This window comes from Bos grunniens, chromosome 22 (genome assembly GCF_055505025.1).
Source record: "Bos grunniens cultivar Pamir isolate PY7600 chromosome 22, Bosgru_T2T1.0, whole genome shotgun sequence".
NCBI classification, from domain to species: Eukaryota; Metazoa; Chordata; class Mammalia; order Artiodactyla; family Bovidae; genus Bos; species Bos grunniens.
The window spans coordinates 48574710-48601747 of NC_141186.1; the positions used below are offsets into that span (position 1 = coordinate 48574710).

The following is a 27038-nucleotide window of genomic DNA, read 5'->3' on the forward strand; positions in this document are numbered from 1 at the left end:
ATAGAAGAAGTTGGATTCCATGGGTTCCAAGAGAAGAAGAGCTACCTCCCCTTCCAGTAGTGTCAGTGGGGACTTTGATGATGGGCACCATTCTGTGTCTACACCAGGCCCAAGCAGGAAAAGGAGGAGACTTTCCAGTCTTCCAACTGTAGACCCTGTAAGTAACTTGAATCACAGTTTCTGCCTTCTGCACGATTCCCTACCCTTCCTGTAATGATAAGCTGTTAAGACGCAAGGGCTTTCAGCTTCTTTTTCCTCTGGTTTGATCTTCTTAATCTTTGTTTCACGAAAATATTTAGCCAAAAGCCTTACAGTAATAGTATAATTTAATATTATGAAATAATAAAGAATATTCTTTTGTCATATAGTCACTTGAGTAACTGTGCTTGCCTGTGCCAAGCTCTCTTGTGGTGGTTGGAATATAACCATGTGTAAGGTGAGCTAGTTTTTCACGTGAAACTTAGAGGCTAGTGTTGGAGAAGCAGAATGTAGACAGATGAGCACATAAATAAAAAAGTAGCCTCAGTTACTGATGACTGCTATGAAGAAAAGTTTGGATGATCCGGGCTGTTTTGGCCATATCTTCAGGAAAGGTTTCTTTGTGATCAGAAGGCACCAGCCCTGCAGAGCGCTGGGGAAGAATGTTCCAGACCGAGGAGCTGGCTCAGGAATGGGTTTGATGTGTTGTGATTACAGAGAGGGTCAAGAGGGAGAAGGAAACTGGCAAGAGTCTGCCCAGCCGGAGTGTACCCTGCGTACTCTGTGGGCAGTGTTAGGAGTTTAGATTTTATTCTCTGGCTGGTAAGAAGCCCCTCTGCTGGATGCTTTTTAAGCAAGGGTGGTATGAACTGATTCGGTTTCAAAGAAAAGAAAAAGCACTAGTACCACATTCTGATGACAGATTTAATCATTTAAATGATCTTAAATGAGAGATAATGTCAGCCTATTTCAGATTTGGGTTCCCATGTGGGAATTTGGGGATTCATCCTTTCTCCTGGCTTTTTTTTTTTTTAATAATCCTAATGCCTACCATGACTTTCTGATCAATTTTCTGGTGATTTTTCTCCTTTTCCTATGTGTAGATTGCTGTGTGCCATGAACTCTACAACACCATCCGAGACTATAAGGATGAGCAGGGCAGGCTCCTCTGTGAGCTCTTCATTAGGGCACCAAAACGAAGGTGAGTGGGAGGAGTTTGGTCCTCGGTCCCTGTTGAAAGTGTTTAGTAATTGAGCTTTCTTTTGGAAGGATTTGCTTAAGTGATACTGGGGTCCAGATTTTAGTTTCAGCTGTTAAGATATAGTGAAGCATATTAAAAAAAATTTTTTTTAATTAAAGAAAAAGTTTTAATTGTCAAAAAAATACAATATGAAATTTGCAATCTTAATCATTTTTAAATGTACAGTTCCACAAGTGTTAAGTGTATTGTTACATAGCAGATCTCCATAGCTTTTTCATGTTGCAGAATTGAAACTCTATGCCCATTAAATAACTCCCTGTTTCCCCCCTCCCCCATCTCCAACCCCTAGCGATCACCATTGCACTTTGTATTTCTGTGAATTTGACTGCTTTAGGTATTTCATGTAAGTGGAATCATACAGTATCTGTCTTTTGTAATTGGCTTGTTTCACCTAGTATAATGTCCTCAAGATTTATCCATGTTGAACTACGCGACAGGATTTCCTTCCTCTTCAAGACTGAATAATATTCCATTGTATACATATACCACATTTTAAAAATCCATTCATTGGTTAAACACTTGGGTTGCTTTCTCTTCTTGGCTATATTGTGAATTATGCTGCAGTGAAGGTGACTGCAAATATAAATACCTCTTGGAGATCCTGCTTTCAGTTCTTTTAGGTATATACCCAGGAGTGAGATAGTAGGATCTTATAGTAATTCTATTTTTACTTTTTTTAGGAATCATCATATTGTTTTCCATAATTATAGCACCATTTTATATTCCCACCAACCATGTACAAGAGTTACAATTTCTCCACATTCTCACTGACACTTGCAGTATTGTAGTAAGTTTAAATCAGAAGGTATGAGTCCTCTGTGATTCTTAATTTTTTGTGTCAACTTGACTGGGTGAAGGGATGCCCAGATAGGTGGTAAAATGTTACTTCTTGGTGTGTCTGTGAGAATGTCTCTTGAAGAGATTAACATCTGAACAGTTAGACTGAGTAAAAAAAGACCTTCACCATATGGAGCTGGGTATCTTCCAGTCCCCTGAGGGTTTGGATGGAAGAAAAGGGCAGAGAAGGGGTGAATATACATTCTCTGTTGGAACTGAGACATTGATCTGTCCTTGGACATCAGAGTGCCTGGTTCTTGGGCTTTCAAACTGAATTGTACCACTGGCTCTCCTGGTCTCCAGCTGGCAGATACTGGGACTTCTTGGCCTCTGTAATTGCCAGTTCTAATACTTATTCAGCAGTGGCCACAGGACTGGAAAAGGTCAGTTTTCATTTCAATCCCAAAGAAAGGCAATGCCAAAGAATGCTCAAACTACCGCACAATTGCACTCATCTCACACGCTAGTAAAGTAATGCTTAAAATTCTCCAAGCCAGGCTTCAGCAATACGTGAACCGTGAACTTCCTGATGTTCAAGCTGGTTTTAGAAAAGGCAGAGGAACCAGAGATCAAATTGCCACCATCTGCTGGATCATCGAAAAAGCAAGAGAGTTCCAGAAAAACATCTATTTCTGCTTTATTGACTATGCCAAAGCCTTTGACTGTGTGGATCACAATAAACTATGAAAAGTTCTGAAAGAGATGGAAATACCAGACCACCTGATCTGCCTCTTGAGAAATCTGTATGCAGGTCAGGAAGCAACAGTTAGAACTGGACATGGACCAACATACTGGTTCCAAATAGGAAAAGGAGTTCATCAGGGCTGTATATTGTCACCCTGTTTATTTAACTTATATGCAGAGTATATCAAGAGAAACGCTGGGCTGGAAGAAACACAAGCTGGAATCAAGATCTCCGGGAGAAATATCAACAACCTCAGATATGCAGATAACACCACCCTTATGGCAGAAAGTGAAGAGGAACTACAAAGCCTCTTGATGAAGGTGAAAGAGGAGAGTGAAAAAGTTGGCTTAAAGCTCAACATTCAGAAAACGAAGATCATGGCATCTGGTCCCATCACTTCATGGGAAATAGATGGGGAAACAGTGGAAACAGTGTCAGACTTTCTTTTTCTGGGCTCCAAAATCACTGCAGATGGTGACTGCAGCCATGAAATTAGAAGACGCTTACTCCTTGGAAGGAAAGTTATGACCAACCTAGATAGCATATTGAAAAGCAGAGACATTACTTTGCCAACAAAGGTCCGTCTAGTCAAGGCTATGGTTTTTCCTGTGGTCATGTATGGATGTGAGAGTTGGACTGTGAAGAAGGCTGCGCGCCGAAGAATTGATGCTTTTGAACTGTGGTGTTGGAGAAGACTCTTGGGAGTCCCTTGGACTGCAAGGAGATCCAACCAGTCCATTCTGAAGGAGATCAGCCCTGGGATTTCTTTGGAATTATGAATGATGCTAAAGCTGAAACTCCAGTACTTTGTCCACCTCATGTGAAGAGTTGACTCATTGGAAAAGACTCTGATGCTGGGAGGGATTGGGGGCAAGAGGAGAAGGGGACGACAGAGGATGAGATGGCTGGATGGCATCACTGACTCGATGGATGTGAGTCTGGGTGAGCTCCGGGAGTTGGTGAAGGACAGAGAAGCCTGGCGTGCTGCAATTCATGGGGTCGCAAAGAGTCAGACACGACTGAGCGACTGATCTGATCTGATACTTATTCTCTTTTTTCTTCTTCTTTCTCTCTGTGTGTATGTGTGTTTATAACTCCTAGTGGTTCTCATTCTCTAGAGAACCCTGATTAGTATGGTCTTTTAGCTTTATTCTTCTTTCTCAGGATGGGTTTTTTTGTTTCTGCAAAAAATGCTGTTGGAATTTTGTTAGGTTTTATATTGGTTCTATGCATAGTATTGGTGTACAATATTATGTTTTCCAATACGTGAACATGGGCTGTCTTTCCGTTTTGTTGTTGTTCAGTTGCTAGGTTGTGACATACTCTTGCAAGCTTATGGACTGTGTAGCCTGCCAGCCTTCTCTGTCCATGGGATTTTCCAGGCAAGAATACTGGAATGAGTTGCCGTTTCCTTCTCCAGGGGATCTTTCCTACTCAGGGATTAAACCCACATCTCCTGCATTGGCAGGTGGATTCTTTACCGCTGAGCCACTAGGGAATCCCATCTTTCCATTTATTTGTGTATTATTTAATTTCTTATAGAAATGTGCAGGTTTTAGTGTTTAAGTCTGTTATCTTGTTGGTCAGGTTTATTCTTGAGGCTCCATTTTGGATTGTTCACTGTTGCTGTATAGAAATGCAGCCGATTTTTGTATGTGTTGATTTTGTATCTTAAAACTTTGCTGAATTCATTTATTCTAAGTTTTTTTGTGTGGGATCTTTAGAGTATTCTGCATATGAGATCATCTGTAAACAAAGATGGTTTACTTCTTCCTAATTTAGATGCCTTTTATTTCTTTTTGTTGCCTAATTGCTCTGGCTAGGTCTTCCAGTACTGTATTGAAAAGAAGTGGTGAGAGCAAGCGTCTTTGTCCTTACTTTTAAGTATCATATTAGCTGTAGGCTGTTTATATATGGCTTGTATTTTGTTGAAGTAGTATAGTTACCATCTATACCTACTTTTTTGAGAGTTTTTATCATGAAAGCATTTATCAAATGCTTTTTAGGCATTAGTTGAGACGATCATGTGGTTATTTTCCTTCATTCTGTTACTATGATTCATTACTTTTATCAATTTTCATAAATTGAATCATCCTTGCAATGCAGGAGTAAATCCTACTTGGTCATGGTGTATAATCCTTTCAACATGCTGCTGAATTCATTTCACTAGTATTTTGTTGAAAATTTTTGCATCAACACCACATTCATAAAGGATGTTGTTCTGTAATTTTCTTGAAGTGTCTTTGTCTGGTTTTGATATCAGAGCATTACTAGCTTCACAGAATAAATAAAATTTCCCTCCCCTTTGGAAAAGTTTGAGAAGAATTGCTCTTCTCAAGAAAAATGTTTGGTGAACTTCAACAGTGAAACCATTAGGTGTAGGGTTTTTCTAGAACTTTTCTCCTAGGCCAAGAGGTTTTTGATTACTGATTCAATCTCTATAATGGTTATATGTCTATTCAGGTTTTCTGTTTTCTTCATATTGTTTTGGTTGGTTGTATGTTTCTAGGAATTTATCCCTTACTTTTAGGATATCCAGCTTATTGGTGTACAGTTGTTCATACTAATCTCTTACAATTCTTTTTATTTTTGTGGTATTGGTTGAAATGTTCCCTCTTTCATTTCTGATTTTATTTTAATCTTTTTTCCTTAATTAGCTAAGAGTTTGTAAATTCCATTAATCTTTTTTAGAAACCAACTCAACTTTGTTGGTTTTTTTCCTATTCTCGATGGTTATCTCTACTTTATATATTATTTCCTTCCTTCTAGCTTTGGGTTTAGTTTGTTCTTTATCTAGTTCCTTGAGAGTGGAACACATTTTTAAAAATTATTTAATGGCCTTTAGAATAGCAGCAAAGTTACATTTATCATAGTTAAAAGGGATCAGTTTTTCACAATATGCAGAGGCCACAGTGATTATTTTCACCTCGCTTTCTCTCTTTTCTCCCTAACTTTTGGGCTTGACTTCTATCGTCCAGTGGAGCAAAAACAAGTTGCTGGTCCCAGTATGCACCTGGCACACACTTCCCTGTGGAGCTCTTACTCTCCCTGACTAGAGCAGCCTTCCTCTCTTGCTGTCAAAATAATATCACTGTTCTTCTCAGACTCTGACATTTGAAGTTATTTGTTCTGAAAACATAAATGACTGTGATAAATAGAATAATGACCCCCCCAAAAATGTCCGTCTTCTAGTCCCTGGACTCCATGAATATGTAGGATTACATGGCAAAGAGAAATTAAGTTTTTTAGTCAACTCACTTTGAGTTGGAGAAGTTATCCTGGATTATCCAGATGGTCCCAGTGTAATCACTGGGATCTTTAAACAGGAAAGAGGGAAGCAGAGGAATCAGTCACAGAGAGGTGTGAAGATGCTGTGCTCATTTCTTTGTACTTGGAGGAACGGGGCTACAAGCCAGAGAATGCACATGGCCTCCAGAAGCTGGAAAAGGCAAGGGAATGAATTCTCAAGAACCTCTGAAAGGAACGTGAACACCTTGCCTTTTAACTCAGTGAGACCCATTTATGGATTTCTGTAAGATGAGAGATTTGTGTTGCCTTAAGCCATTAGTTTTGTGGTTAATTTGCTGTAGCAACAAAAGGAAATGAATACAATGAGTTAATTAAAGATTTAGATCCATTCATGAATGTTGATGTCATAGTGTGTAGCCAACAAGCTCTAGGTTGAGCTGAAGGCAGCCTCTCACTTCTAAGAGCCACCAAGGATGTAGTGTCATCATCCCGAGTGAGGAGAGCTCTGTAAATTAGTCATGCCAGAAAAGAAGGTTTTTTTATCTCATGAGGTAACTATCCAGATTTCAGTTGGTTCATCAGTAATAGTCTTTTAAAAGTTGTCATTTAATTAGCCTATCATAGTAAAAGCCTGTATTTATTGCTTGTTTAAACCTCTGCAGTATTCCTATCACAATTTAGAAGTGATAACTTGTGCAAGTTCTCAGACTACTAAGTATAACCAGAATTCAGACTCAAGTCTTTCTGTTTCTAAAGCCTGTTCTCTTACCCAGTATGTTACATACAGAATGCAGTGCCCATGTGCCTCATGGAACAGGACCACCCACTTCTCTGCTGCCAGCTGAGGGGCCGAGGGTACAGGCCTTGGGTGCTGGAGCACTGTCTTCTAGCCTTGGTGATGTGGTACCTCAGAGCGCCACTGCTGTCCCCCAGGGCTGTGCCTACCTGCATCTCTGCCCCTCCTCTGTTGTGCAGTGCGTGCTTTCTCAAGAGCTTGTGGGAAGTAGTATTCTTCTCATAAGTAGTATTGTAGTGTCACTCAGAGCCACACAATTGTGAATTTCTTTTTGAGACTTTGTTTTGATTAGTATATTAGGCTGTTGATACTCGGGCATCTAAATTAGCAAAGGCTGAGACAAGAACAATTGCTTTCTCTCAGATACATGTCCTATTCTGTGAGGTCTTCAGGGCCAAGATACTCTCTGTCTCTTTATTCTGCTGTGCCTGGGGTATTGCCCTTGGCTGCATGGTCTAAGGTGGTGCACCACCAAAATGACCTTCCACCCCGTAGGAAAAAGAAGGCGTGTTAAGGAAGTGACCTGGACATGGTACACTTCAGCTCTTGCATTGACCAGAACTTAGCTGCAACGAGACTTAAGAATTTGGCCTTTCGTACCCAGGCAGCAGCTTAGAATGCTGTCATCTTGGGAAGGAGGGAAAATAGATTTAGGTGTAGCCAGCAGGCTCTGTACATCAGGCAGATTAGTTCTCACTTTTCTGGTTAAATTCTTAGCTATGCTTTGGCTATGCTGTGGCCATGTTACAGCAGGGTGCCCTCATCTATTGTTGAAAGAGAAAATCTGTTCAGACATGTATTTCACAGTCCTCTGTGTACATATGTATGTGTACACAAATGTCTGGGAGAATACTTACAGCTCTTAAACTCGGGATGAATATAGACAGATTTTACTTTTCTTTCTTTTTACTTTTTTTTTTTTAGTATTATTTGGCTGAGTCGGGTCTTAGCTGCATCATGCGGGATCTCTCATTGAGGCACACAGGCTCCAGAGTGCTCTGGCTCAGTAGTTGTGGCTTGTGGGCTTAGTTGCTCTGTGGCACGTGGGATCTTAGTTCCTCAACTAGGGATGGAAACCGTGTCCCCTGCATTGCAAATGTTAACCACTGGACCACCAGAGAAGTCCGAGGTTTTACTTTGCTTTCTGTATGTTGATTTAAGTGGGGAAAATCAGGGCTGTTTCGTTTTCAAAGTGGGGGGACCTTGTTTTGACCAAATTACGTAGCGTGGAATGTTTGGATCCTGGTCCTTTTTTTCTGTGTGGTAATTCTGAAAATGTTTGTGAGGAGCCCCCTTGCAGGGCTTCCGGGATATAGTGTCCTTTCTAGGTTATGTGTCCTTAACGGATTCCCAGTTGTCTACAGATGATCGCCTGAGGGTTTGTTGAGGCCCAGCCTCAGTAAACAGTACACTGTGGCCCATGAGGGCCAGGTGGAGAGAGCCATCTTTGGATATCAAGTGAACACAGCCCTAAAGCTTGCTCTGAGAAAGTCCCTTGGTACCACTGGCAGCATTGGTATTAGGTCTTCATTATCACCGGCTGAGCGCCGAAGAATTAATGCTTTTGAACTGTGGTGTTGGAGAAGACTCTTGAGAGTCCCTTGGACTGCAAGGAGATCCAACCAGTCCATTCTGAAGGAGATCAGTCCTGGGATTTCTTTGGAAGGAATGATGCTAAAGCTGAAACTCCAGTACTTTGGCCACCTCATGCGAAGAGTTGACTCATTGGAAAAGACTCTGATGCTGGGAGGGATTGGGGGCAGGAGGTGAAGGGGAAGACAGAGGATGAGATGGCTGGATGGCATCACTGACTCGATGGACGTGAGTCTTAGTGAACTCTGGGAGTTGGTGTTGGACAGGGAGGCCTGGTGTGCTGCGATTCATGGGGTCGCAAAGAGTCGGACACGACTGAGCGACTGATCTGATCTGATCACTCGCTGAGACTTTTATGTTCTTACACTCTTTGAAGAGCAGATTGAATGCTCCTTTTATCCCCTCAGACTTAATTTTATAAATCAGTAAAATTGTAAACACTTGATAAGGGTTTTTAAAAACCTAATTTGTTCTTCCTTTTCCTTTCTGTAGAGTTTAATCTAGAGTCATTAGTTAAGGCTGAGCAAGGGTAGGAATCTGCAAGGGAGACACGCGATGGGCGCACAGGAAAGGGCTTGGGGACAGTAGCCGTGTCGCAGGCTGCTTTCATGGAGCACAGGCTCTGGGTGTGAGGGCGTTGTTGGTTGTAGGATGCCGGCGTCAGTAGCTGTGGCTCGTGGGCTCTGGAGCACAGGCTCAGTGGTTGTGGCACGTGTGCTTAGTTACTCTGTGGCATGTGGAATCTTCCCAGACCAGGGATCAAACCTGTGTCCCCTGTATGGGCAGGCGAATTCCTATCCACTATGCCACCAGCAAAGTCCTGAAGTCCCTTTTTGTAGGAGAAACACACTAAATTCTTCATCAGCTTACTCTCAAATGGTTCAGAAAAAAACGCTTTTTGTACTATGCTTGAAATTTTTATGTTAATATGAAAAGCTTTTAAAAATTAAATGCACATGACTGAAACATGTGTCTTAGCAACCATGGTGTTCTTCATAGTTGTAACTTACCCTCTTACACATCTAGGATGAGTTTTATCTACCCCTGAGGGAAAATTGAAAAACAATAGCTGATTAGGTAATTTTTCAGAAGATTTCCTTGTCTCGTGGAACTTTTGAAAAAAGCCAGAAGAAATAATAATAAACATCCATGAACCAAAAGCCAACTTAAAATGTTATTATAACTACCTTTAAAGTGTCCCCTTCCCTCCAAGAGATAACCATTATCCTGAATTTTGTGTTTATCATTCCCATGCCTTTTTTTAAATATAGTTTAGTCATGTTTGTTCGTGTATTATGCTCTTTTATCTTTGGTAAGCTCCTTGTGCCAAGGGCCTCATCTTTTTCTTTTGTAACTTAAGTACTTGATGTTAGAGCACCATATATACTAGGCACTTGATAGCACTTGGCAGAGAAAATTCTGTGGTCACTACCTGAAGAAGGACAGTCCATTTTGTAAGTTTATAAAATGCTTTGAAGCGTACCTGTTTTTTTGAACCCCACGAAAGGTAAGTCATTTTCATTTGCAGAAGATACCATTGACATGGTTTTAGTATTGGTTCCCTAAATCTTAAATATTTAGCATATAAGAGACCATTACAGATAATAAATTTAGGGTTTTTTTTTTAATCACTAATAGGTATTTTGAAAAGGGCATGCGTATTCATCTTACTTTTGTTATTCCCTCTGAGTTCTGATCATGGGAGTAAGTCTAGTATGCTCTCTTACTTGGGAGTGTTGGGCATTACCACAGATAGTTTTGAGACATCACGTTTTATAGGCTTTTGATTATTACTTTTTGAAAATCATTAAATTATTGACAGAAATCAACCAGACTATTATGAAGTGGTTTCTCAGCCCATTGACTTGATGAAAATCCAGCAGAAACTGAAAATGGAAGAGTACGATGATGTTAATCTGCTCACTGCTGACTTCCAGCTGCTTTTCAACAATGCAAAGGCCTATTATAAGGTAAGAGAGCATCATATTTGGAAGATGTCCAATTTGATAATTGTGTGGCTTTTTAATATTTATCAGTCTGATAGGTAAGTAGTGATTTTTCATTTGATAGTTTGAGTTTGTATTTCTCTTCTTAGTAAAGAAACTGAAGATTAATATGATTATGAACCATTGTTGTTTCTTCTGTGTCTGCTCAAATCTTTTACCCGTTTGTCTCTTGGGTTTGTGATTTTCATGTTTATTTTTAGAAATTTTTTTGTTCTAGGTGCTAATCCTTTTTTGGTTATATGTGTTGCAAATATCCTCTCCCACGGGGTGGCTGTTTTTTCACTCTTTGTGGCGTCTTTTGATGAACAGAAGTTTTTTAAAATTTTATTTTAAAATAGTCAGATTTCTTAGTCTTTAACTTTGTGTTTTATCCTTCTCTATGTCTTATTTCAGAAATCTCTCCTCCACAAAGATTGTAAAGATATTCTTTTCTCCCAACAGTTTAATAGTTTTGTCTTTCGTATATATGCCTTTAGTGTACCTGGGATTGAGTGTGTCTCCTGTGAGCTGGGGATTTGCTTTTCCCACAGGTATAAGCTGCACCTTGAAATGGCCATTCACTTCACATTTGTCTGTGCTGTTACTGCTGGCATTGCTTCCAGGTGCTGTGGGTCTCTTTCTGGTCTTTATTCTGTTCCTCTTGTTCTGGCCAGTTTATCTAAAACTAGGCTATTCTATATCTACCTTAATTTCTTTGATTTTATAATTTTCTTGTCTGGCAGGGAAACTGTTTTGATTATTCTTGGCCCTTTCCTTATACTTTTTAATATTAGTGTGTTAAGTCAACAAGCACCAAAAAAATTGTTTGAGTTTGTATTGGAATTGCATTGACTCTGTAGATTGTGTTTTGGAGAATTGACATAATCGTGATGTTTATTATTCCGGTCTGTAAATTTGGTACATCTTCACTCATTTGTCTTTTTAGCAAAGCTTTAAATGTTTTTTTTTTTATTTAGATTCTGTAAAAATACTGTTAAATTAATTCTTAATGTTGTGTGTATGTATTTTTTCTTTGAGATATAATTCACACACTTTTTAAAGTGTAGAATTTGGGGAGGGAGGTTAATATATTTGAAAGTTGTGCAACCATCACCACTGTCAAACTCCAGAATTTTTTCATTACCTCAAAAAGAAAACCATGCCCATTAACAAGCATAACTTCATTTCCCCCTCTCCTAGCTTCTAGCTTCTGCAATCTACTTTCCTTTTGTATGGACTTCCCTTTTCAGGGCTTTGCATATAAATGGAATCCTGAACGGTATGGATGACTAGCTTTTCTCACTGTGCACAGTTTCTTCAAAGTGCATTCTTGTCATAACCTTTATTAGTACTTAGTTCCTTTTTTATAGCTGAATAATATTCCATTATACGAATATGTATCATATTTTGTTTGTGTCTTAGTTGATGTACATTTGGGTTGTTTCTGCTTTAACAGTAGTGAATAAAGTTGCTATAAATTTTGTGAATATATAGCAAGAGTGCTGTTCATTGGGTACAGTACACTATATGTGTCCATTGGATCTAGCTTTTTAATTATGTTGCTGATATCATTTATATCCTGATTTATCTGCATGAACTATCTAGTTTCCAAATGATGTGCTATAAAATCCAACTGATGATAGATTTGTCTATTTCTCCTTATTAGCCATACTGATTTTTTCTTTATATACTTTGAAAGTATGCAAATAGGAGCATACAAGTTGAAATTGTTATATTGTCCTAGTACATTGCTTTTGCATTATGGCACCCCACTCCGGTACTCTTGCCTGGAAAATCCCATGGACGGAGGAGCCTGGTGGGCTGCCCTCTATGGGGTCGCACAGAGTCGGACACAACTGAAGCGACTTAGCAGTAGCAGTAGTTTTCTTTATTGTTATTATTGTCTTTTTTGAATTTTGTTTTATCTGATATTATTACACGTAAAATAATAGCAGCTTTATTTTTGTATTCACCTTATTTTTTCTATTCTCTTATTTCCAACCTCTTCATATCTTTTTAATGCTAGTGTATCTCTTGTAAGCCCCATATAATTGAATTTCTGTTAATCTAGTTGATGATCTTCACCTTTTAACTGAAGCATTTTATCTCTTTACAGTTTTAGTAATTATTACATTTGGCTGTATTCCTATCATTTAAATTTCTACTTTCTATTTATCTCATTTTGTAATTTTTTTCTTTTTTTGTTTCTCTACCTTGTTTTGGGTGTTTTTTCCTTCATATTTTTCTTGGTTTTATTTTGTTTTAAATTTCTTCTATAATTTGAAAGTTGTCAGATCCATTAATAATATGCTCTTATCCAAGAAGTTCTAATATGCATAATTAATTTTTCAAAGTCAAGTATTAATCAGTATTTTAAACATCCTTCTAAATAATGTAAAACCTTAAAATATTGTAACTGATCTTTTTATTTATGCTTCTGATGTTTTGTATTTTAGTTCTATTGTGACAAATTTTTAATCCCATAAAATAATGTTATTTTTATATAGTCAGTATTTTTACTCACAAACATACTACTCTCTTTATTCTTCATTCTTATATTGCTATTGAGAAGTCATCTGTCAGTATAACTGTAGTTCCCTTGAAAGTTATCTCTCTCTTCTTTCTATCTTAAGTATCTTCTTTTTGTCTTTATACTCCACAGTTTCACTGTGATATGTGTAGATATGATTGTCTTCTTATTTATAGAATTTGGGAATTGTAGATCTGTCTGAATCTTTGGGTTGGTGTTTTTCATCAGTTCTGAAAAGTTGTATGTCTTTGTATATTGCCCTTGCCCCATTCTCTCTTCTCCTGTAGGACTCTGATTGGATGTTATATTAGAATTTCCCTAGATTTCCATTTCTGTTAACTTTATGTAGAGCCCTTTTATTGTGTCAGTGTTGCTTTTTAGGTAATATCTTTAGTTCTTACTTTTTTCTTTGAAATCTGCTCAATCTACTGAGTTTTTACCTTTTAATGTTTATATTTTCCTTATTTTGGAAGTAGTTTCTTTTGAGGGAATTGGTTGTATCTTCAGTCCTATTATTTCTTTAAACATATTCAGCATGCTTATTTTTTATTCTGCAGCAGATAATTTAGTACCTGAATTACTTACATGTGTGTGTTTGCTGTCATTTATGCTTGCTTTCTCTTGTGACTCTTAGTCACACGTGTTTCATCCATTTTGACTATGAGCTTATATTTCTTGGAGACTGGAGATTCTTAAGTTGAAGTTCTTCTGGAGAAGATTTGTTGCTTATCTCAGGTTGCTTATCTGGCCTCTCTTTGTTAGGACTAGCTTATGCTGAAGAGTTCTCAGAGGAGATTTATCTCATGCCTCTCCTCTCCCTGCAGTGCCATGGGTTGAGCTGGGTGGAGGTTGAGGTGGGTGGTCTACCTTGTTCCTTGGCAGCACAAAAACTGACTTGTTTTTAATTCCCAGTTACACTGCAGCCATAGCCTTTGAAGTCCCAGCTTATGGTGGAGCCTGGCCTGTGTCTCTTGTCCTTGTAGCCTCAAAGACATTTGAAAGCTAAAGCTCTTGAAAACTATAAGCATCTTGTCTTATAGGTAGCCTCAAGGTAAACATTGGCTTCAGTGTATTGCTTGCTTATCCAGGTTCCTACTTTTACTCTGTTCTTGCTTTTGTGAACACTGCTTATTCCTTACTGGCAGCACATGGATGCATTTTTAAAAGTTTACTGTTCATTTTACATGACATCCAGCATTGTTGTTACTGGAAAGTTTTGGTTAGTTTATCCCCTCTATCCTTCAAGAAAAGAAAATATTCAAATAAGGTTTTAAATAGTTGAAGAATAGAAATGAAAATCAAGGCAGTCATTAACTTCTCTCATTTAGACTTGTACCCCTTAAATTGGGTCTTATCCTTTAAATTGTCTTTCTTAGTGTATGAGTAACCTGTTCAGTTCACTTCAGTCACTCAGTCATGTCCGACTCTTTGCGACCTCGTGAACCGCAGCAGGCCAGGCCTCCCTGTCCATCACCAACTCCTGGAGTTTACCCAAACTCATGTCCATTGAGTTGGTGATGCCATCCAACCATCTCATCCTCTGTCGTCCCCTTCTCCAACCTTAAATCTTTCCAAACATCAGGGTCTTTTCAAATGAGTCAGCTCTTCACATCAGGTGGCCAAAATATTGGACTTTCAGCTTCAACATCAATCCTTCCAGTGAACACCCAGGACTGATTTCCTTTAGGATGGACTGGTTGGATCTCCTTGCAGTCCAAGGGACTCCCAAGAGTCTTCTCCAACACCACAGTTCAAAAGCATCAATTCTTTGGTGCTCAGCTTTCTTTATAGTCCAACTTTCACATCCATACCTGACTATTGGAAAAACCATAGCCTTGACTAGACGGACCTTTGTTGGCAAAGTAATGTCTTTGCTTTTTAATATGCTGTCTAGGTTGGTCATAACTTTCCTTCCAAGGAGTAAGCGTCTTTTAATTTCATGGTGCAATCACCATCTGCAGTGATTTTGGAGCCCCCAAAAATAAAGCCAGCCACTGTTTCCCCATCTATTTGCCATGAAGTGATGGGACCGGATGCCATGATCTTAGTTTTCTGAATGTTGAACTTTAAGCCAACTTTTTCACTCTCCTCTTTCACGTTCATCAAGAGGCTCTTTAGTTCTTCTTCACTTTCTGCCATAAGGGTGGTGTCATCTGCATATCTGAGGTTATTGGTATTTCTTCTGGCAGTCTTGATTCCAGCTTGTGCTTCATCCAGCCCAGTGTTTCTCATGATGTACTCTGCATGTAAGTTAAATAAGTAGGGTGACAATATATAGCCTTGACGTACTCCTTTTCCTATTTGGAACCAGTCTGTTCAATGTCCAGTTCTAACTGTTGCTTCCTGACCTGCATATAGGTTTCTCAGGAGGCACATCAGGTGGTCTAGCATTCCTACCTCTTTCAGAATTTTCCACAGTTTATTGTGATCCACAGTCAAAGGCTTTGGCATAGTCAATAAAGCAGAAATAGATGTTTTTCTGGAACTCTCTTGCTTTTTCCATGATCCAGCAGATGGTGGCAATTTGATCTCTGGTTCCTCTGCCTTTTCTAAAACCAGCTTGAACATCTGGAAGTTCATGGTTCACATAGTGCTGAAGCCTGGCTTGGAGAATTTTGAGCATTACTTTACTACCGTGTGAGATGAGTGCAGTTGTGTGGTAGTTTGAACATTCTTTGGCATTTCCTTCCTTTGGGATTGGAATGAAAACTGATCTTTTTCAGTCCTGTGGCCACTGCTGAGTTTTCCAAATTTGCTGGCATATTGAGTGCAGCACTTCCACAGCATCATCTTTTAGGATTTGAAATAGCTCAACTGTAATTCCATCACCTCCACTAACTTTGTTCATAGTGATACTTCGTAAGGCCTGCTTGACTTCACGTTCCAGGATGTCTGGCTCTAGGTGAGTGATCACATCATTGTGATTATCTGGGTCATGAAGATATTTTTTGTATAGTTCTTCTGTGTATTCTTGCTGCCTCTTCTTAATATCTTCTGCTTCTCTAAGGTCCATACCATTTCTGTCCTTTATTGAGCCCATCTTTGCATGAATGTTCATGCAAAGTGTATTAGTAATAATTACCCTTAATTTAGCAAATTATTTATATTCTTCAAGGCTCTTTGTAATGAGATAGGACATAAATAGAATTAATAAAATTATTTGATTTCAGAATGCCTTTAAAACATACACTTAGTTTTTCAGAAGAGAATTGAGGCCCACGTATCATTTACTTACAAGAATTTTAAAATTTGTGATAGTTTTCAAAGTTATATCTTAGTGTACCAATCTGTTGGAACAGGATGCTTTAGAAATAGTCATTGATTTCTAATAAAATGCTAAGTGATATCTTTTCCTCTTCTCTTTGCTAATGTACAGCCAGATTCTCCTGAATATAAAGCTGCTTGCAAACTCTGGGATTTGTACCTTCGAACAAGAAATGAGTTTGTTCAGAAGGGAGAAGCAGATGACGAAGATGATGATGAAGACGGGCAAGACAGTCAAGGCGCAGTGACGGAAGGAGTACGTGTGCCACCGGAATGGGTGATGGATCGGCTGCTGGGAGGTTGACAAGGCCCCTGCTTGTGATTTCTCATGGCCACTGTTGCAGCTAGGCTTTCTGTGCAGTCGTGTTGGTAACTGGAAGGGTAAACAGACACACAACCAGAGAGCCCCACTCCAATGACAAGGGATCTGGGACAACCAGTGTTGTTAGATTGAGGTATTATGTAAAGGCAGGCTGTGTTGTGATTGAAAGTTGCAAAGTTGATGGAATCACCTTAGTTAGGAATATTTTTGTGGGTTAGGTTGGTTTCTGTTCCTAGAACATGTCACGTGTCTTCCTGCCTCTGGAATTTTGCAGTTGCTTGTGCTTCTGCTTCCTTTGGCTCTGCCTGTGACTATCTCCTTTGCATTATTCTAACATCCCAGTGTAAACTGGGAAAAGACTTTCCTAACCACTCTATCAGATTGTTTGCTCTCTGCTCCTCCTTTCCCATCATCATATCATGCTGTTGTGTGATCTTCAGTTTTTATCACTGTATGTGGAATAAGTGTCTAGTATTAGTTTATATGTTTACTCTCTGTCTTCCTCAAGTAGAATGATAGCTCCAAAAAGCTATCACCTTGCTCACCTATTCAGACATCTAGATTCTGCCTGACATGTAGGGACTGAAAATATTTGATTTGCTGATTGAGTGCACACGTTTAAAAAGAAGAAAAAGAACAGTAAAAGGAATTGTATCTCTCCTCTGCAACTTTAAATAGACATCCAGAGAATAAGTTTTGTGAATGCATTCATACACCCTGCTGTCTTTGTCATCTGCAACACGTTTCCAGAGTAACTGGTTGGGCTGGGAGGAGAGGAATCTTGCTTATAGGACATAATTCTCCTCTTTGAAGCTAACTTTGGTGTTACATTTTAACTAGTAAGTAAATGACTTAAATATGAATATTCTAGTCTGCTTTCATCAGTGTTACATTGATTCTTCTCTGAGCTGTGTGGTAGGGGAGTCTCAGCTAATCACTTGTCTTATATGTTGAATATTTATTGTGAGTCTAAAGTGTGATATTCATGAAAATTGTACTTAATGTAAGTTTAGAAGTTGCTCTTTTAAATTGGCTTTAAAATTTTAGAAGCTGTTTAATATCGGCATTTACTTTTGGATTTTTCTTATTCCTTTCGTCTCTCATTCCTCATACTCCCGTACTTCCAGTCTTCTCCAGGTTACTTGAAGGAGATCCTGGAGCAGCTTCTTGAAGCCATAGTTGTAGCCACAAATCCATCAGGACGTCTCATAAGCGAACTTTTTCAGAAGCTGCCTTCTAAAGTGGTAAGTGATGTAGTTAAAGACAAGTGGATTAAAGTGTTGATTTTATTCTTTTTTAAGTACTTCATAAATTCTCTTACTTCTTAGTAAATAGAGTAAGGGTAATGGAAGGCGTTGGAGGTAGCCGAGAGATCCTCCTCATGGCCTCAGCAGTAAGCATATAGGATATGTTCTGTCATTTTACTTCAGCAAAAGGTTATAGATTTTTTGTTTGTGTGTTTGGTTTTATGATTAGAAATTGTTTTTGTTTGTTTTTTCATTTTTGTGGTCGTAAAATATGCAATAATCTAAGATTTACCTTTTAACCAATTTAAGTACAAAGTTCAGTGGCGTTAAGTGCAGTCATATTATTGTGCAGCTGTCACAACCATTTCTTTCCAAAACTTCTTCATCTTCCTACCTATTAAACAGGAACTCCCTACTTTTCCCTCCTGCCGGTTCCTGGAAACCACAGTTCTGCTCCTCTGAACTTGACTACACTAAGTACCTCATTTAAGAGAAATCATACAGTATTTGTTTGTGTCTGGCTTATTTCACTTAGCCTAGTATCTTCATGATTTATCCACGTTGTAGGTTGTTTCTAAGATTCATGATTCTTTTTTTTTTTTTTTTTTTAGATTCATGATTCTTAAGTGATAAAATAAGCACATAAATTAAACCTTTTATTTATAAAAGAGAAGAAATATTCTCTGCTCAAGAGTCAGAATGAGAGGAAGATAATTAACTTCTTCCTGATAACTACTCTTCTACCCCAACATGGAAGAGGTTTTCTAGACCAGTGGAACCCTTTAAAAGTGTTAGAGCCCCATGTGTCTTCACACCCAAAGAGCAATTAACATAGCTGATGTTCCACTTTAGCTTTTGGAACTGCAAAAATTTCTATGACCTTCACATTCTTGTATTTCTGGATAAGGACATACTTTCAGAGGTACTCCACTGTACACATACTTTAAGAAGTACTCCATTATAACTCCTTGTGAGCATTTTCTCTTTAAGAACAAGGACTGAATTTCTTAAGGATGAAGACTCTGACATATTTTCTTCTGTGTCCCTGTCATGTAGTTGGAACCCAGCATGTCAGAGGCTTGCAAGAAGTGTTTGTTGACTGACAGGTGGCGTGTAGCTTTACCCATCAGTCATCAACAACACTAGTTGTAGGACAATTATGACATTAGAAATAGGGTATCTGAACACTGCTGTCTGAAGTGTGAATCTGATTAGAAAAAATATACTGGTTTATGTTTGTCATATGTTTAAAATGTTAAGAAAAGAAAAACAGTATGACAGTTCATTAAAAATTGCATATGGAATTATCATATGATCCGGCAATTCAGCTTTAGATATATACCTAGAAGAGTGAAATCAGGGTCTTAATGAGATATTTGTACAACCGTGTTCCTAGCAGTATAATTCACAATAGCTGAAACATGGAAAAAGCTCAGGTGTTCCTCGATATGTGAATAGATAAATAAAGTGTAGTATATAAACACCGTGGAGTATTACTCAGCCTTTAAAAAGAATGACAGTCTTGACCCATGCTACAATAAGAATAAACCCTGAACACATCATGGTAAGTGAAATAAGCCAGTCGTAAAGAACAAATATTGTATGATCCTTCTTTTAGGAAGTATGTACTTTTCTAAATATTGTATGATACTTCTTTAGGAAGTACTTAACAGCCAAATTCATAGAAAGAAAAAGTAAAATTGTGATTTCCAGGGGTTGAAGGAGGGGAAGGTGGAGAGTTATTGTTGAAAGGGTATGAAATTTCAGCTTGGGAAGATGAAAAGTTCTGGAGATGGATAATGGTGATGGTTGCACAATAATGTAAATGTATTTAAAGCTGCTGAACTGTACACTTAAAAAGGTTAAACAGTAAATTTTATGTATTTTTTTTTAACCACAGTAAGGAAATAAAAGTACAGTTTCTGTAAAAAGTGAAGCTGCTCAGTCAGGAATAGAGATTGGGTTGGGAAGATCCCCTGGAGAAGGAAATGGCAACCCACTCCAGTATTCTGGCCTGGGAAATCCCATGAACAGAGGAGCCTGGCGGGCTACAGTATGTGGGGTCACAAGAATCAGACGTGACTTAGCAACTAAATAATTTTGTACCCTGATTTCTTATAGGTCCTTAGTATTTCATATGAAATAGGATATAATTGTGTTATAGATTGCTAAATTAAAAGATCTTATAATAAACTCTTTGAAAACCTCTGCTTCATTTCCCCACATAGATATCTTGGGATCTTAAATATAAAATTGTGTGATCTGTGGATTTAGGAAATTTAAAAACATTAAATTGTGGTATATTAGTTATATAACCAAAAAGTAACTGTAAGGTCCTACAGTGTGCTCTTGGGTATCTCATGAAGCTTGTAAAAATCAAATGATTTCTGCTTCAAGTATAACAGAAAATATGCTGTACAACTGTGTCTTTAGCTTTTATCTCAAAAGCTGCTCAATTGATTAACAGATGGTCATTGTACTTCCTTGTTATCTCATTAGCTGGATACTTGCACTTATTAAGCATGCCTGGGTTTTGTTTTTCAGCAATATCCAGACTATTATGCAATTATTAAGGAGCCTATAGATCTCAAGACCATTGCCCAGAGGATACAGGTATGAAGGTGTACCATATGTAGAAATATGTGGTTTAGGGCATATTGGCCTATGGTCATTTTTTAGGCCTTTTAAAGAACAGAAGCGGATATTTCTGTAAGGAGTTGTTATTAATAGCAATGTAATGTAAACAAATTAGAGGTGTTACTGAGTATAGCTTTGGAGGAATCAGCATAGCATCCCTTTTGCATTTTTTCTGTAGGAAGGAAAGCAAAATTTTCATTGACTTAAGTGTTATAGTTTTAGTAAGTTTTGCTCTCAGGACAAAAATTAAAGCACATTGGTCATGGACATTTTTGATTGTGAAAGGTACATTGTCAATGAAAGGCTTGTTGTTTATTTTTATTGGCTTCCAAATAGTTTTAGGATATTTCAGAGTAAAAGTTAACTACAACAAACATTAAGAGTGTAAGGTTAGTGAAAATGCTCTGTCCTCTTTGTTTCCCCCTCCCTGTGTCTTCAGCAGTATAGATAGACTTGCTGTACAGTTGCTCTGTGTTGGCTAGTTAATTCTTATAACACCTCTGTGAGGAAGATACTGTTATTTACAGATAAGAAAACGAAAACACAGAGATGGTAAGTCACTTGCCTGAGTCATCAACTAATGAGAAGAGGTAGGATTTTTTTTTTTAAGGCTTAGGATTTGAATCCAGATAGTCTCACTCCAATGTCTGTACTCTTTAATGAATTAGTTTTCATGAAACATTTAGAACAGTGGTTGGCCCAGAGTAAACACTGTATATTTGGTAAATAAAACAACTTTTACTTTATCTGATTTTTTTTTTAAATATAAGTTGTTTTTATGAGAATAATGTAGCTCTGGTTTTGTTACCTATCTCAAAAACTTCTTTGTAAATGGACAGTAGTAATAGTCTATAAAAGAGATGACTTTATATGTTGTTCACATATGTACTTTCCAATAAAGTCTTAAGAGTATGGTGAGAGTTTAAAAATATATGGAGTTTTTTTTTAAGGTCATGTTGCTTAACTGTCTTTTAAGAATAACTGCTGTATTTTATTGTTTACTATAGAATGGAAGCTACAAGAGTATTCACGCAATGGCCAAAGATATAGATCTCCTAGCAAAAAATGCCAAAACTTACAATGAGCCTGGTTCTCAAGTGTTCAAGGTTAGTTTTGTTGTTGTTGCTTTCATTGATAAGAATACAGATTTTAATTTAGAGCCAATATTTTTGTATAAGAACCACATACCATACATTTTACCCAAAGTGTATCATTTAATGACTTTTAGTATGTTCACTGAGTTGTGTAGCCGTCACCACAATGAATTAGCAGTCACTGTCCATCTCCTCCCAGTCTCCCTGCTGCTGCTGCTAAGTCGCTTCAGTCATGTCCCAGCTCTGTGCAACCCCATAGACAGCAGCCCACCAGGCTCCCCCGTCCCTGGATTCTCCAGGCAAGAACACTGGAGTGGGTTGCCATTTCCTTCTCCAGTGCATGAAAGTGAAAAGTGAAAGGGAAGTCGCTCAGTTGTGTCCGACTCTCAGCGACCCCATGGACTGCATCCTACCAGGCTCCTCCACCCATGGGATTTTCCAGGCAAGAGTACTGGAGTGGGTTGCCATTCCCAGTCTTCCTAACCCTAGGCAACTGCCACCAGTCTACTTTCTATCTCTGTGAATTTACCTGTTTTCAACATTTCATATAAATGGAACCTTACAATTTGTAGTCCTTTGTGACTGGCTTCTTTCGCTTAGCATCATGATTTCGAGGTGTTCCTATTGTATCATGTATTTCTTTTTATTCCCAAATAGTATTCAGTTAAATCTATATATCATGTTTTAGTCACTCATTCATCAATTGCTAGACATTTAAGTTGCTTCCACTTTGGGGCTATTATACATAATGCTGCTGTGAACATTCATGTTTAAGTTTTTATATGCACATATATTTTCATTTTTATTGAATACGTACCTTGGAATGAAATTGCTGGGCCAGATGGTAAACTATATTTTTAACTTTTTTGAGGTTAAAATTGTTTTTAAATTATTCTTAAAGCCACTGCACCTACATTCCCACTAGCAATGTGCAAGTGTAATTTCTCCACATCCTCACCAATACTAGTTTCTATTTTTGGTTTTGTTTTATTTCTAGTAGGTATGAAGTAGTGTCTCATTATGGTTTTGATTAGCCTTTTTTTTTCCTTGCCAGTGCCCCATGATTGTAGTTGGGGCCAACAAGTTCAGTGAACAGTGAAAACCTGGAATCCTAACCACTTGGCCACCAGGGAATCCCCTGATTAGCATTTTCTAATGATTAGTGATGTTGAACATCTTTTCATGTGCATATTGGCCTTTCTTACTCTTTGAAAAAAAATTTTCAGATTTTTAGTCCCCCTTTTAACTTGGGTTAACTGTCTTTTTATTGTTGAATTGTTACACTTCTTTTTATCATCTAAACAATAGACGACATATGATTTACAAATATTTTCTCCCATTCTATATACTGTCTTTTCATTTTCATGATGATATCCTTTGACGCACAAAAGTTTTTAATTTTGGGAATTCCTTGGCAGTCCAGTGCAGGGGTTTCAGACCCTGGTTGGGAAACTAAGATCCCACATGTTGTGTGCTGCAGGACCCCTACCCAACCTCACCCCACCCCCCATCCCATCCCCCCCATGCCCAAGAAAAAAACTTCTCAATTTTAATTAAGTGTTTAATTTTGATAAGTCCCAATTTGTCTGTTTTTTCTTAGATTTCTTGTGCTTTTAATGTCTTACTGAAGAAACCATTACCTAATCTAAGGCTGCAAAGATTTATACCTATGTTTTCTTCTAAGAATTTTATTGTTCTAGGCAATGGCACCCCACTCCAGTACTCTTGCCTGGAAAATCCCATGGATGTAGGAGCCTGGTGGGCTACAGTTCATGGGGTCGCTAAGAGTTGAACACGATTGCGTGACTTCACTTTCACTTTTCACTTTCATGCATTGGAGAAGGAAATGGCAGCCCACTCCAGTGTTCTTGCTGGAGAATCCCAGGGATGGGGGAGCCTGGTGGGCTGCCTTCTATGGGGTCACACAGAGTAGGACACGACTGAAGTGACTTAGCAGCAGCAGCATTTACATTTAGATTTTTGAGCCATTTTGAGTTTATTTTTATATACGTGAGGTAGGTGTGAGGTTGGAGTTCACGTTCATCCAGTGCCTTATGTTAAAAAGACTGTTCTTTCCCTGTTGAATTGTCCTGGCAACCTTGTTGAAAATCAGTTGACTATAGATCCTTGGTTCTAAACCATTCACCTATGTTTCTTTTTATTCCACACAAGGTTCATTTTTGGTCCACTTTGTAGTTAAATATTGATATAGTCCCTTCATTTAAACCTCATTGATATAAAAGTCACTCTGTATAGTATCGTATACAATGTAAAATGACTTTCATTGCTTTGCAGTTCTCTCCTAGAAGTTTTGTAGTCCTTCTACAAAATGAACTGTAATGAACTGTTGCTTGTAGAAATTTCTCAAATTAATAATTTATCACTGGGAACTTAGCAAAGGGTGCTCAGAAAACCTTTTGAGAATAAAGTCATTTAGATTTACGGAATGCTGACTCAGTTGCTTTTGGTAGTTAATTTTAATTTTTATCTTGCATTTATTAAGGAACTTTGAGTGAAAATCAAGAATGAAGTCCTTGTATTGTTAATCCTTGATAAGAGATTTGAGTAGTATAGTACCAGTTGTTGATGCAATTAAGAATTTTGCTTTTCGGTCTGATTAATGGTCCTAAACTAAATTTTGGAGTGAAGGGAAACTGAATTTGCTATATGCTATTAATTTAAGCAAGTATGTTCATCCAGAATTTATGTGCCTACTCTTTAATCTTAGAAGTATACTTTTGTTTCAATTTTTAGGTTAGTGTACACAGGTAGAGTCCATTGTATTCTCACCCCGGTTTTTCCCTGTTCAGCATTAGATCTTTATCTTTCAGCTGGCTAGTTGTGGAAGAGCTGAGAGGCTTCTCAATTTGTATTTAATTACGGAGATGCTTTGAAAGCTTGTGGAAAGGTTAGAGGATGCAGCTGTCTGCATGTTGGATGGAAGGCTACTCCACATGCAAGGAGTGCCATAGAAAGTGTCCAGTACGTGATGGAGGGCATTTTAAACTGCCCATTTTTTTCTATACTTTTTCTAAGCTAAGTAATTTTATCTTAACAGGATGCAAATTCTATTAAAAAAATATTTTATATGAAAAAGGCAGAAATTGAACATGAAATGACAAAGTCAAGCCTTCGAATGAGGTAGGTTAAAAAAATGTTTAAAGTTCTTGTGCTTTTATTATTTGTCAAAATAGCTAGTGAAATCAATATAGTGAAAAACAAGATGTTGCATTTCAAGGTTATATTTACAGTTGCTAATATGATTCTGAAGAGAATAGGGTTAAATAACTCTTAATCAGTCCCTTCATTGTAGCTGAAGGGCTTTATTTAAAAAGAAACAAATTTTAAAATTTAACACCACTATGTACTTTTATTGCCTTGTACAAATATGTGTGTAAATATTTGTATATCATATTTGTATAATGCATATTACATATAATACATGTATATATAGGCAAAACTTGGAGATAACTGGGTTCATTTCTAGACTACTGCAGTAAAGCGAATATCACACTAAAGTGAGTCACACAAGTTTTTTGCTTTCCCCATGCATATGAAAGCTATGTTCACACTATACTGTAGTTAAGTGTGCAGTAGCATTAGGTCTAAAAAAGCTGTGTGTATACCCTAATTTGAAAAGACTGTATTGCTTAAAAATGCTGACCATCATCTGAGCCTTCAGCAAGTTGTAATCTTTTTTGCCGGTGAATGGTCTTGCTTCTGTTGATGGCTGCTGACTGATCAGGGTGGTGGTTGCTGAAACTTGAGGTGGCTGTGCCAGCTCCTTAAAATAAGACAACAATGATGTGTCCCACGTCAGTCCACTCTTCTTTTTCTAATGATTTGTCTATAGCATGAGATGCTGTTGGATAACAGGAGAACTTTCAAAATTGGAGTAAGTCCTCTGAAATGCTGATGCTGCTTTATCAACTAAGTTTATGTAATATTCTCAGTCTTTTGTTGCTGTTTGAACAGGCTTCACAGCATTTTCACAGAAGTAGATTCCATCTCAGGAAACTACTTTCTTTGCTCATCCATACAAAGTAACTCCTCAGTGTTAAAGTTTTATCATGAGATTGTAGCAGTTCAGTCACATCTTCAGGCTCTATTTTTAATTCCAGTTCTCTTACTGTTTCTATCCCATCTCCTGTTATTTCCTCCACTGAAGTCTTAAACCCCTCAAAGTAACCCATGAGGGTTGGAATCCACTTCTTCTAAGTTCCTATTGATGTTCATGTTCTTTCCATGAATCACAAATGTTCTTAATGACATCTAGAATAACAAATCATTTCCAGAAAGTTTTCAGTTGAATTTTCCCAGATCCATCAAAGGAATCACTATCCACGGCAGCTATAGCCTTATGAAATGTATTTCTTCAATAATAAGACTTAAAAGTCGAAATTTCTCTTTGATCCGTGGGCTGCAGAATGGATATTGTGTCTGTAGGCATGAAAACAACGTTAATCTTGTACATCTCCATCAGAGCTCTTAGGTGACCATGTGCATTTTCAATGAGCAGTACTGTTTTGGAAATAATTTTGAGCAGTAGGTCTCAACAGCAGGCTTAAAATATTCAGCGAACCATGTTGTAAACAGATGTGCCGTCATCCAGGCTTTGTTGTTCCATTTATTGAGCACAAGCAGAGTATATTTGTCATAATTCTTAAGGGCCCTAGGATTTTTCAGAATAGTAAAATGAGCACTGGTTTCAACTTTTAAATCACCAGCTACATTAGCCCTATCAAGAGAGTCAGCCTGTCCTTTGAAACTTTGAAGCTGGGCACTGACTCCTCTCTAGTTGTGAAAGCCTTGGATTGTTCTTCCATGATAAGTATATTTTATCTGCATTGAAAATCTGTTATTTAGTATAGCTACGTTTATTAATAATTTCAGCTAGATCTTCTGGATAACTGGCTGCTGCTTTTTTATCAGCACTGGCTCTTTCACCTTGCACTTATATTTTATGGAGATGACTTCTTTCTTTAAAACTCATGAACCAGTCTCTGCTAGCTTCAGACTTTTATTCCCCACCTTAACTTATTCTCAGCCTTCATCAAATTGAAGAGAGGCCCTTGCTCTGGATTATGCATTGGCTTACAGGATTGTTGTGGTTGGTTTGACCTTCTGTCTAGACCACTAACACTTTCTTCTTATCAGCAATAAAGCTGTCTTACTGTGTTATCATTTCTGTGTTCACTGGAGTAGTACTTCTAATTTCCTTCAAAAACTTTTCCTTTGCTTTTGTGACTTGGCTAACTGGTGCAGGAGGCCTAGTTCCGGCTGATCTCAGCTTTCAACATGCCTTCCTCACTGAGCTTAATCATTTGTAGCTTTTGCTTGAAACTGGAAAAAAAGTGCAACTCTTCCTTTCCCTTGAATGCTTAGAGGCCAGTGTAGGGTTATTAATTGACCTACTTTCAGTATTCTTGTGTATGAGAAAATAGGGAGAGTGAGGAGAAAGGAAAAAGATGGGGGAATAGCTGGTTGGTGGAGCAGTCAGAACACACACAACATTTATTAAGTTCACTGTCTTACATGGGCATGGATCATGGATCATGG

The 27038-nt window shown here is 38.0% G+C and overlaps 1 protein-coding gene across 50 annotated transcripts in view; it reads left to right on the forward strand.

The window, feature by feature from the left end:
- The window catches only part of PBRM1 (polybromo 1), a 106794-nt gene that overhangs the window by 5479 nt on the left and 74277 nt on the right, over nt 1-27038 (forward strand). For 35 of the 50 annotated variants that reach the window (XM_086367551.1, XM_086367554.1, XM_086367573.1 and 32 more), the window contains 8 exons: nt 5-157; nt 1083-1180; nt 10223-10370; nt 16292-16435; nt 17629-17745; nt 20293-20361; nt 21393-21491; nt 24538-24620. In XM_086367551.1, coding sequence (XP_086223677.1) covers nt 5-157; nt 1083-1180; nt 10223-10370; nt 16292-16435; nt 17629-17745; nt 20293-20361; nt 21393-21491; nt 24538-24620 — 911 coding nt within the window. The remainder of the gene's footprint in view (nt 1-4; nt 158-1082; nt 1181-10222; nt 10371-16291; nt 16436-17628; nt 17746-20292; nt 20362-21392; nt 21492-24537; nt 24621-27038) is intronic. The other 15 variants (XM_086367552.1, XM_086367559.1, XM_086367557.1 and 12 more) reach the window with 1 other exon arrangement.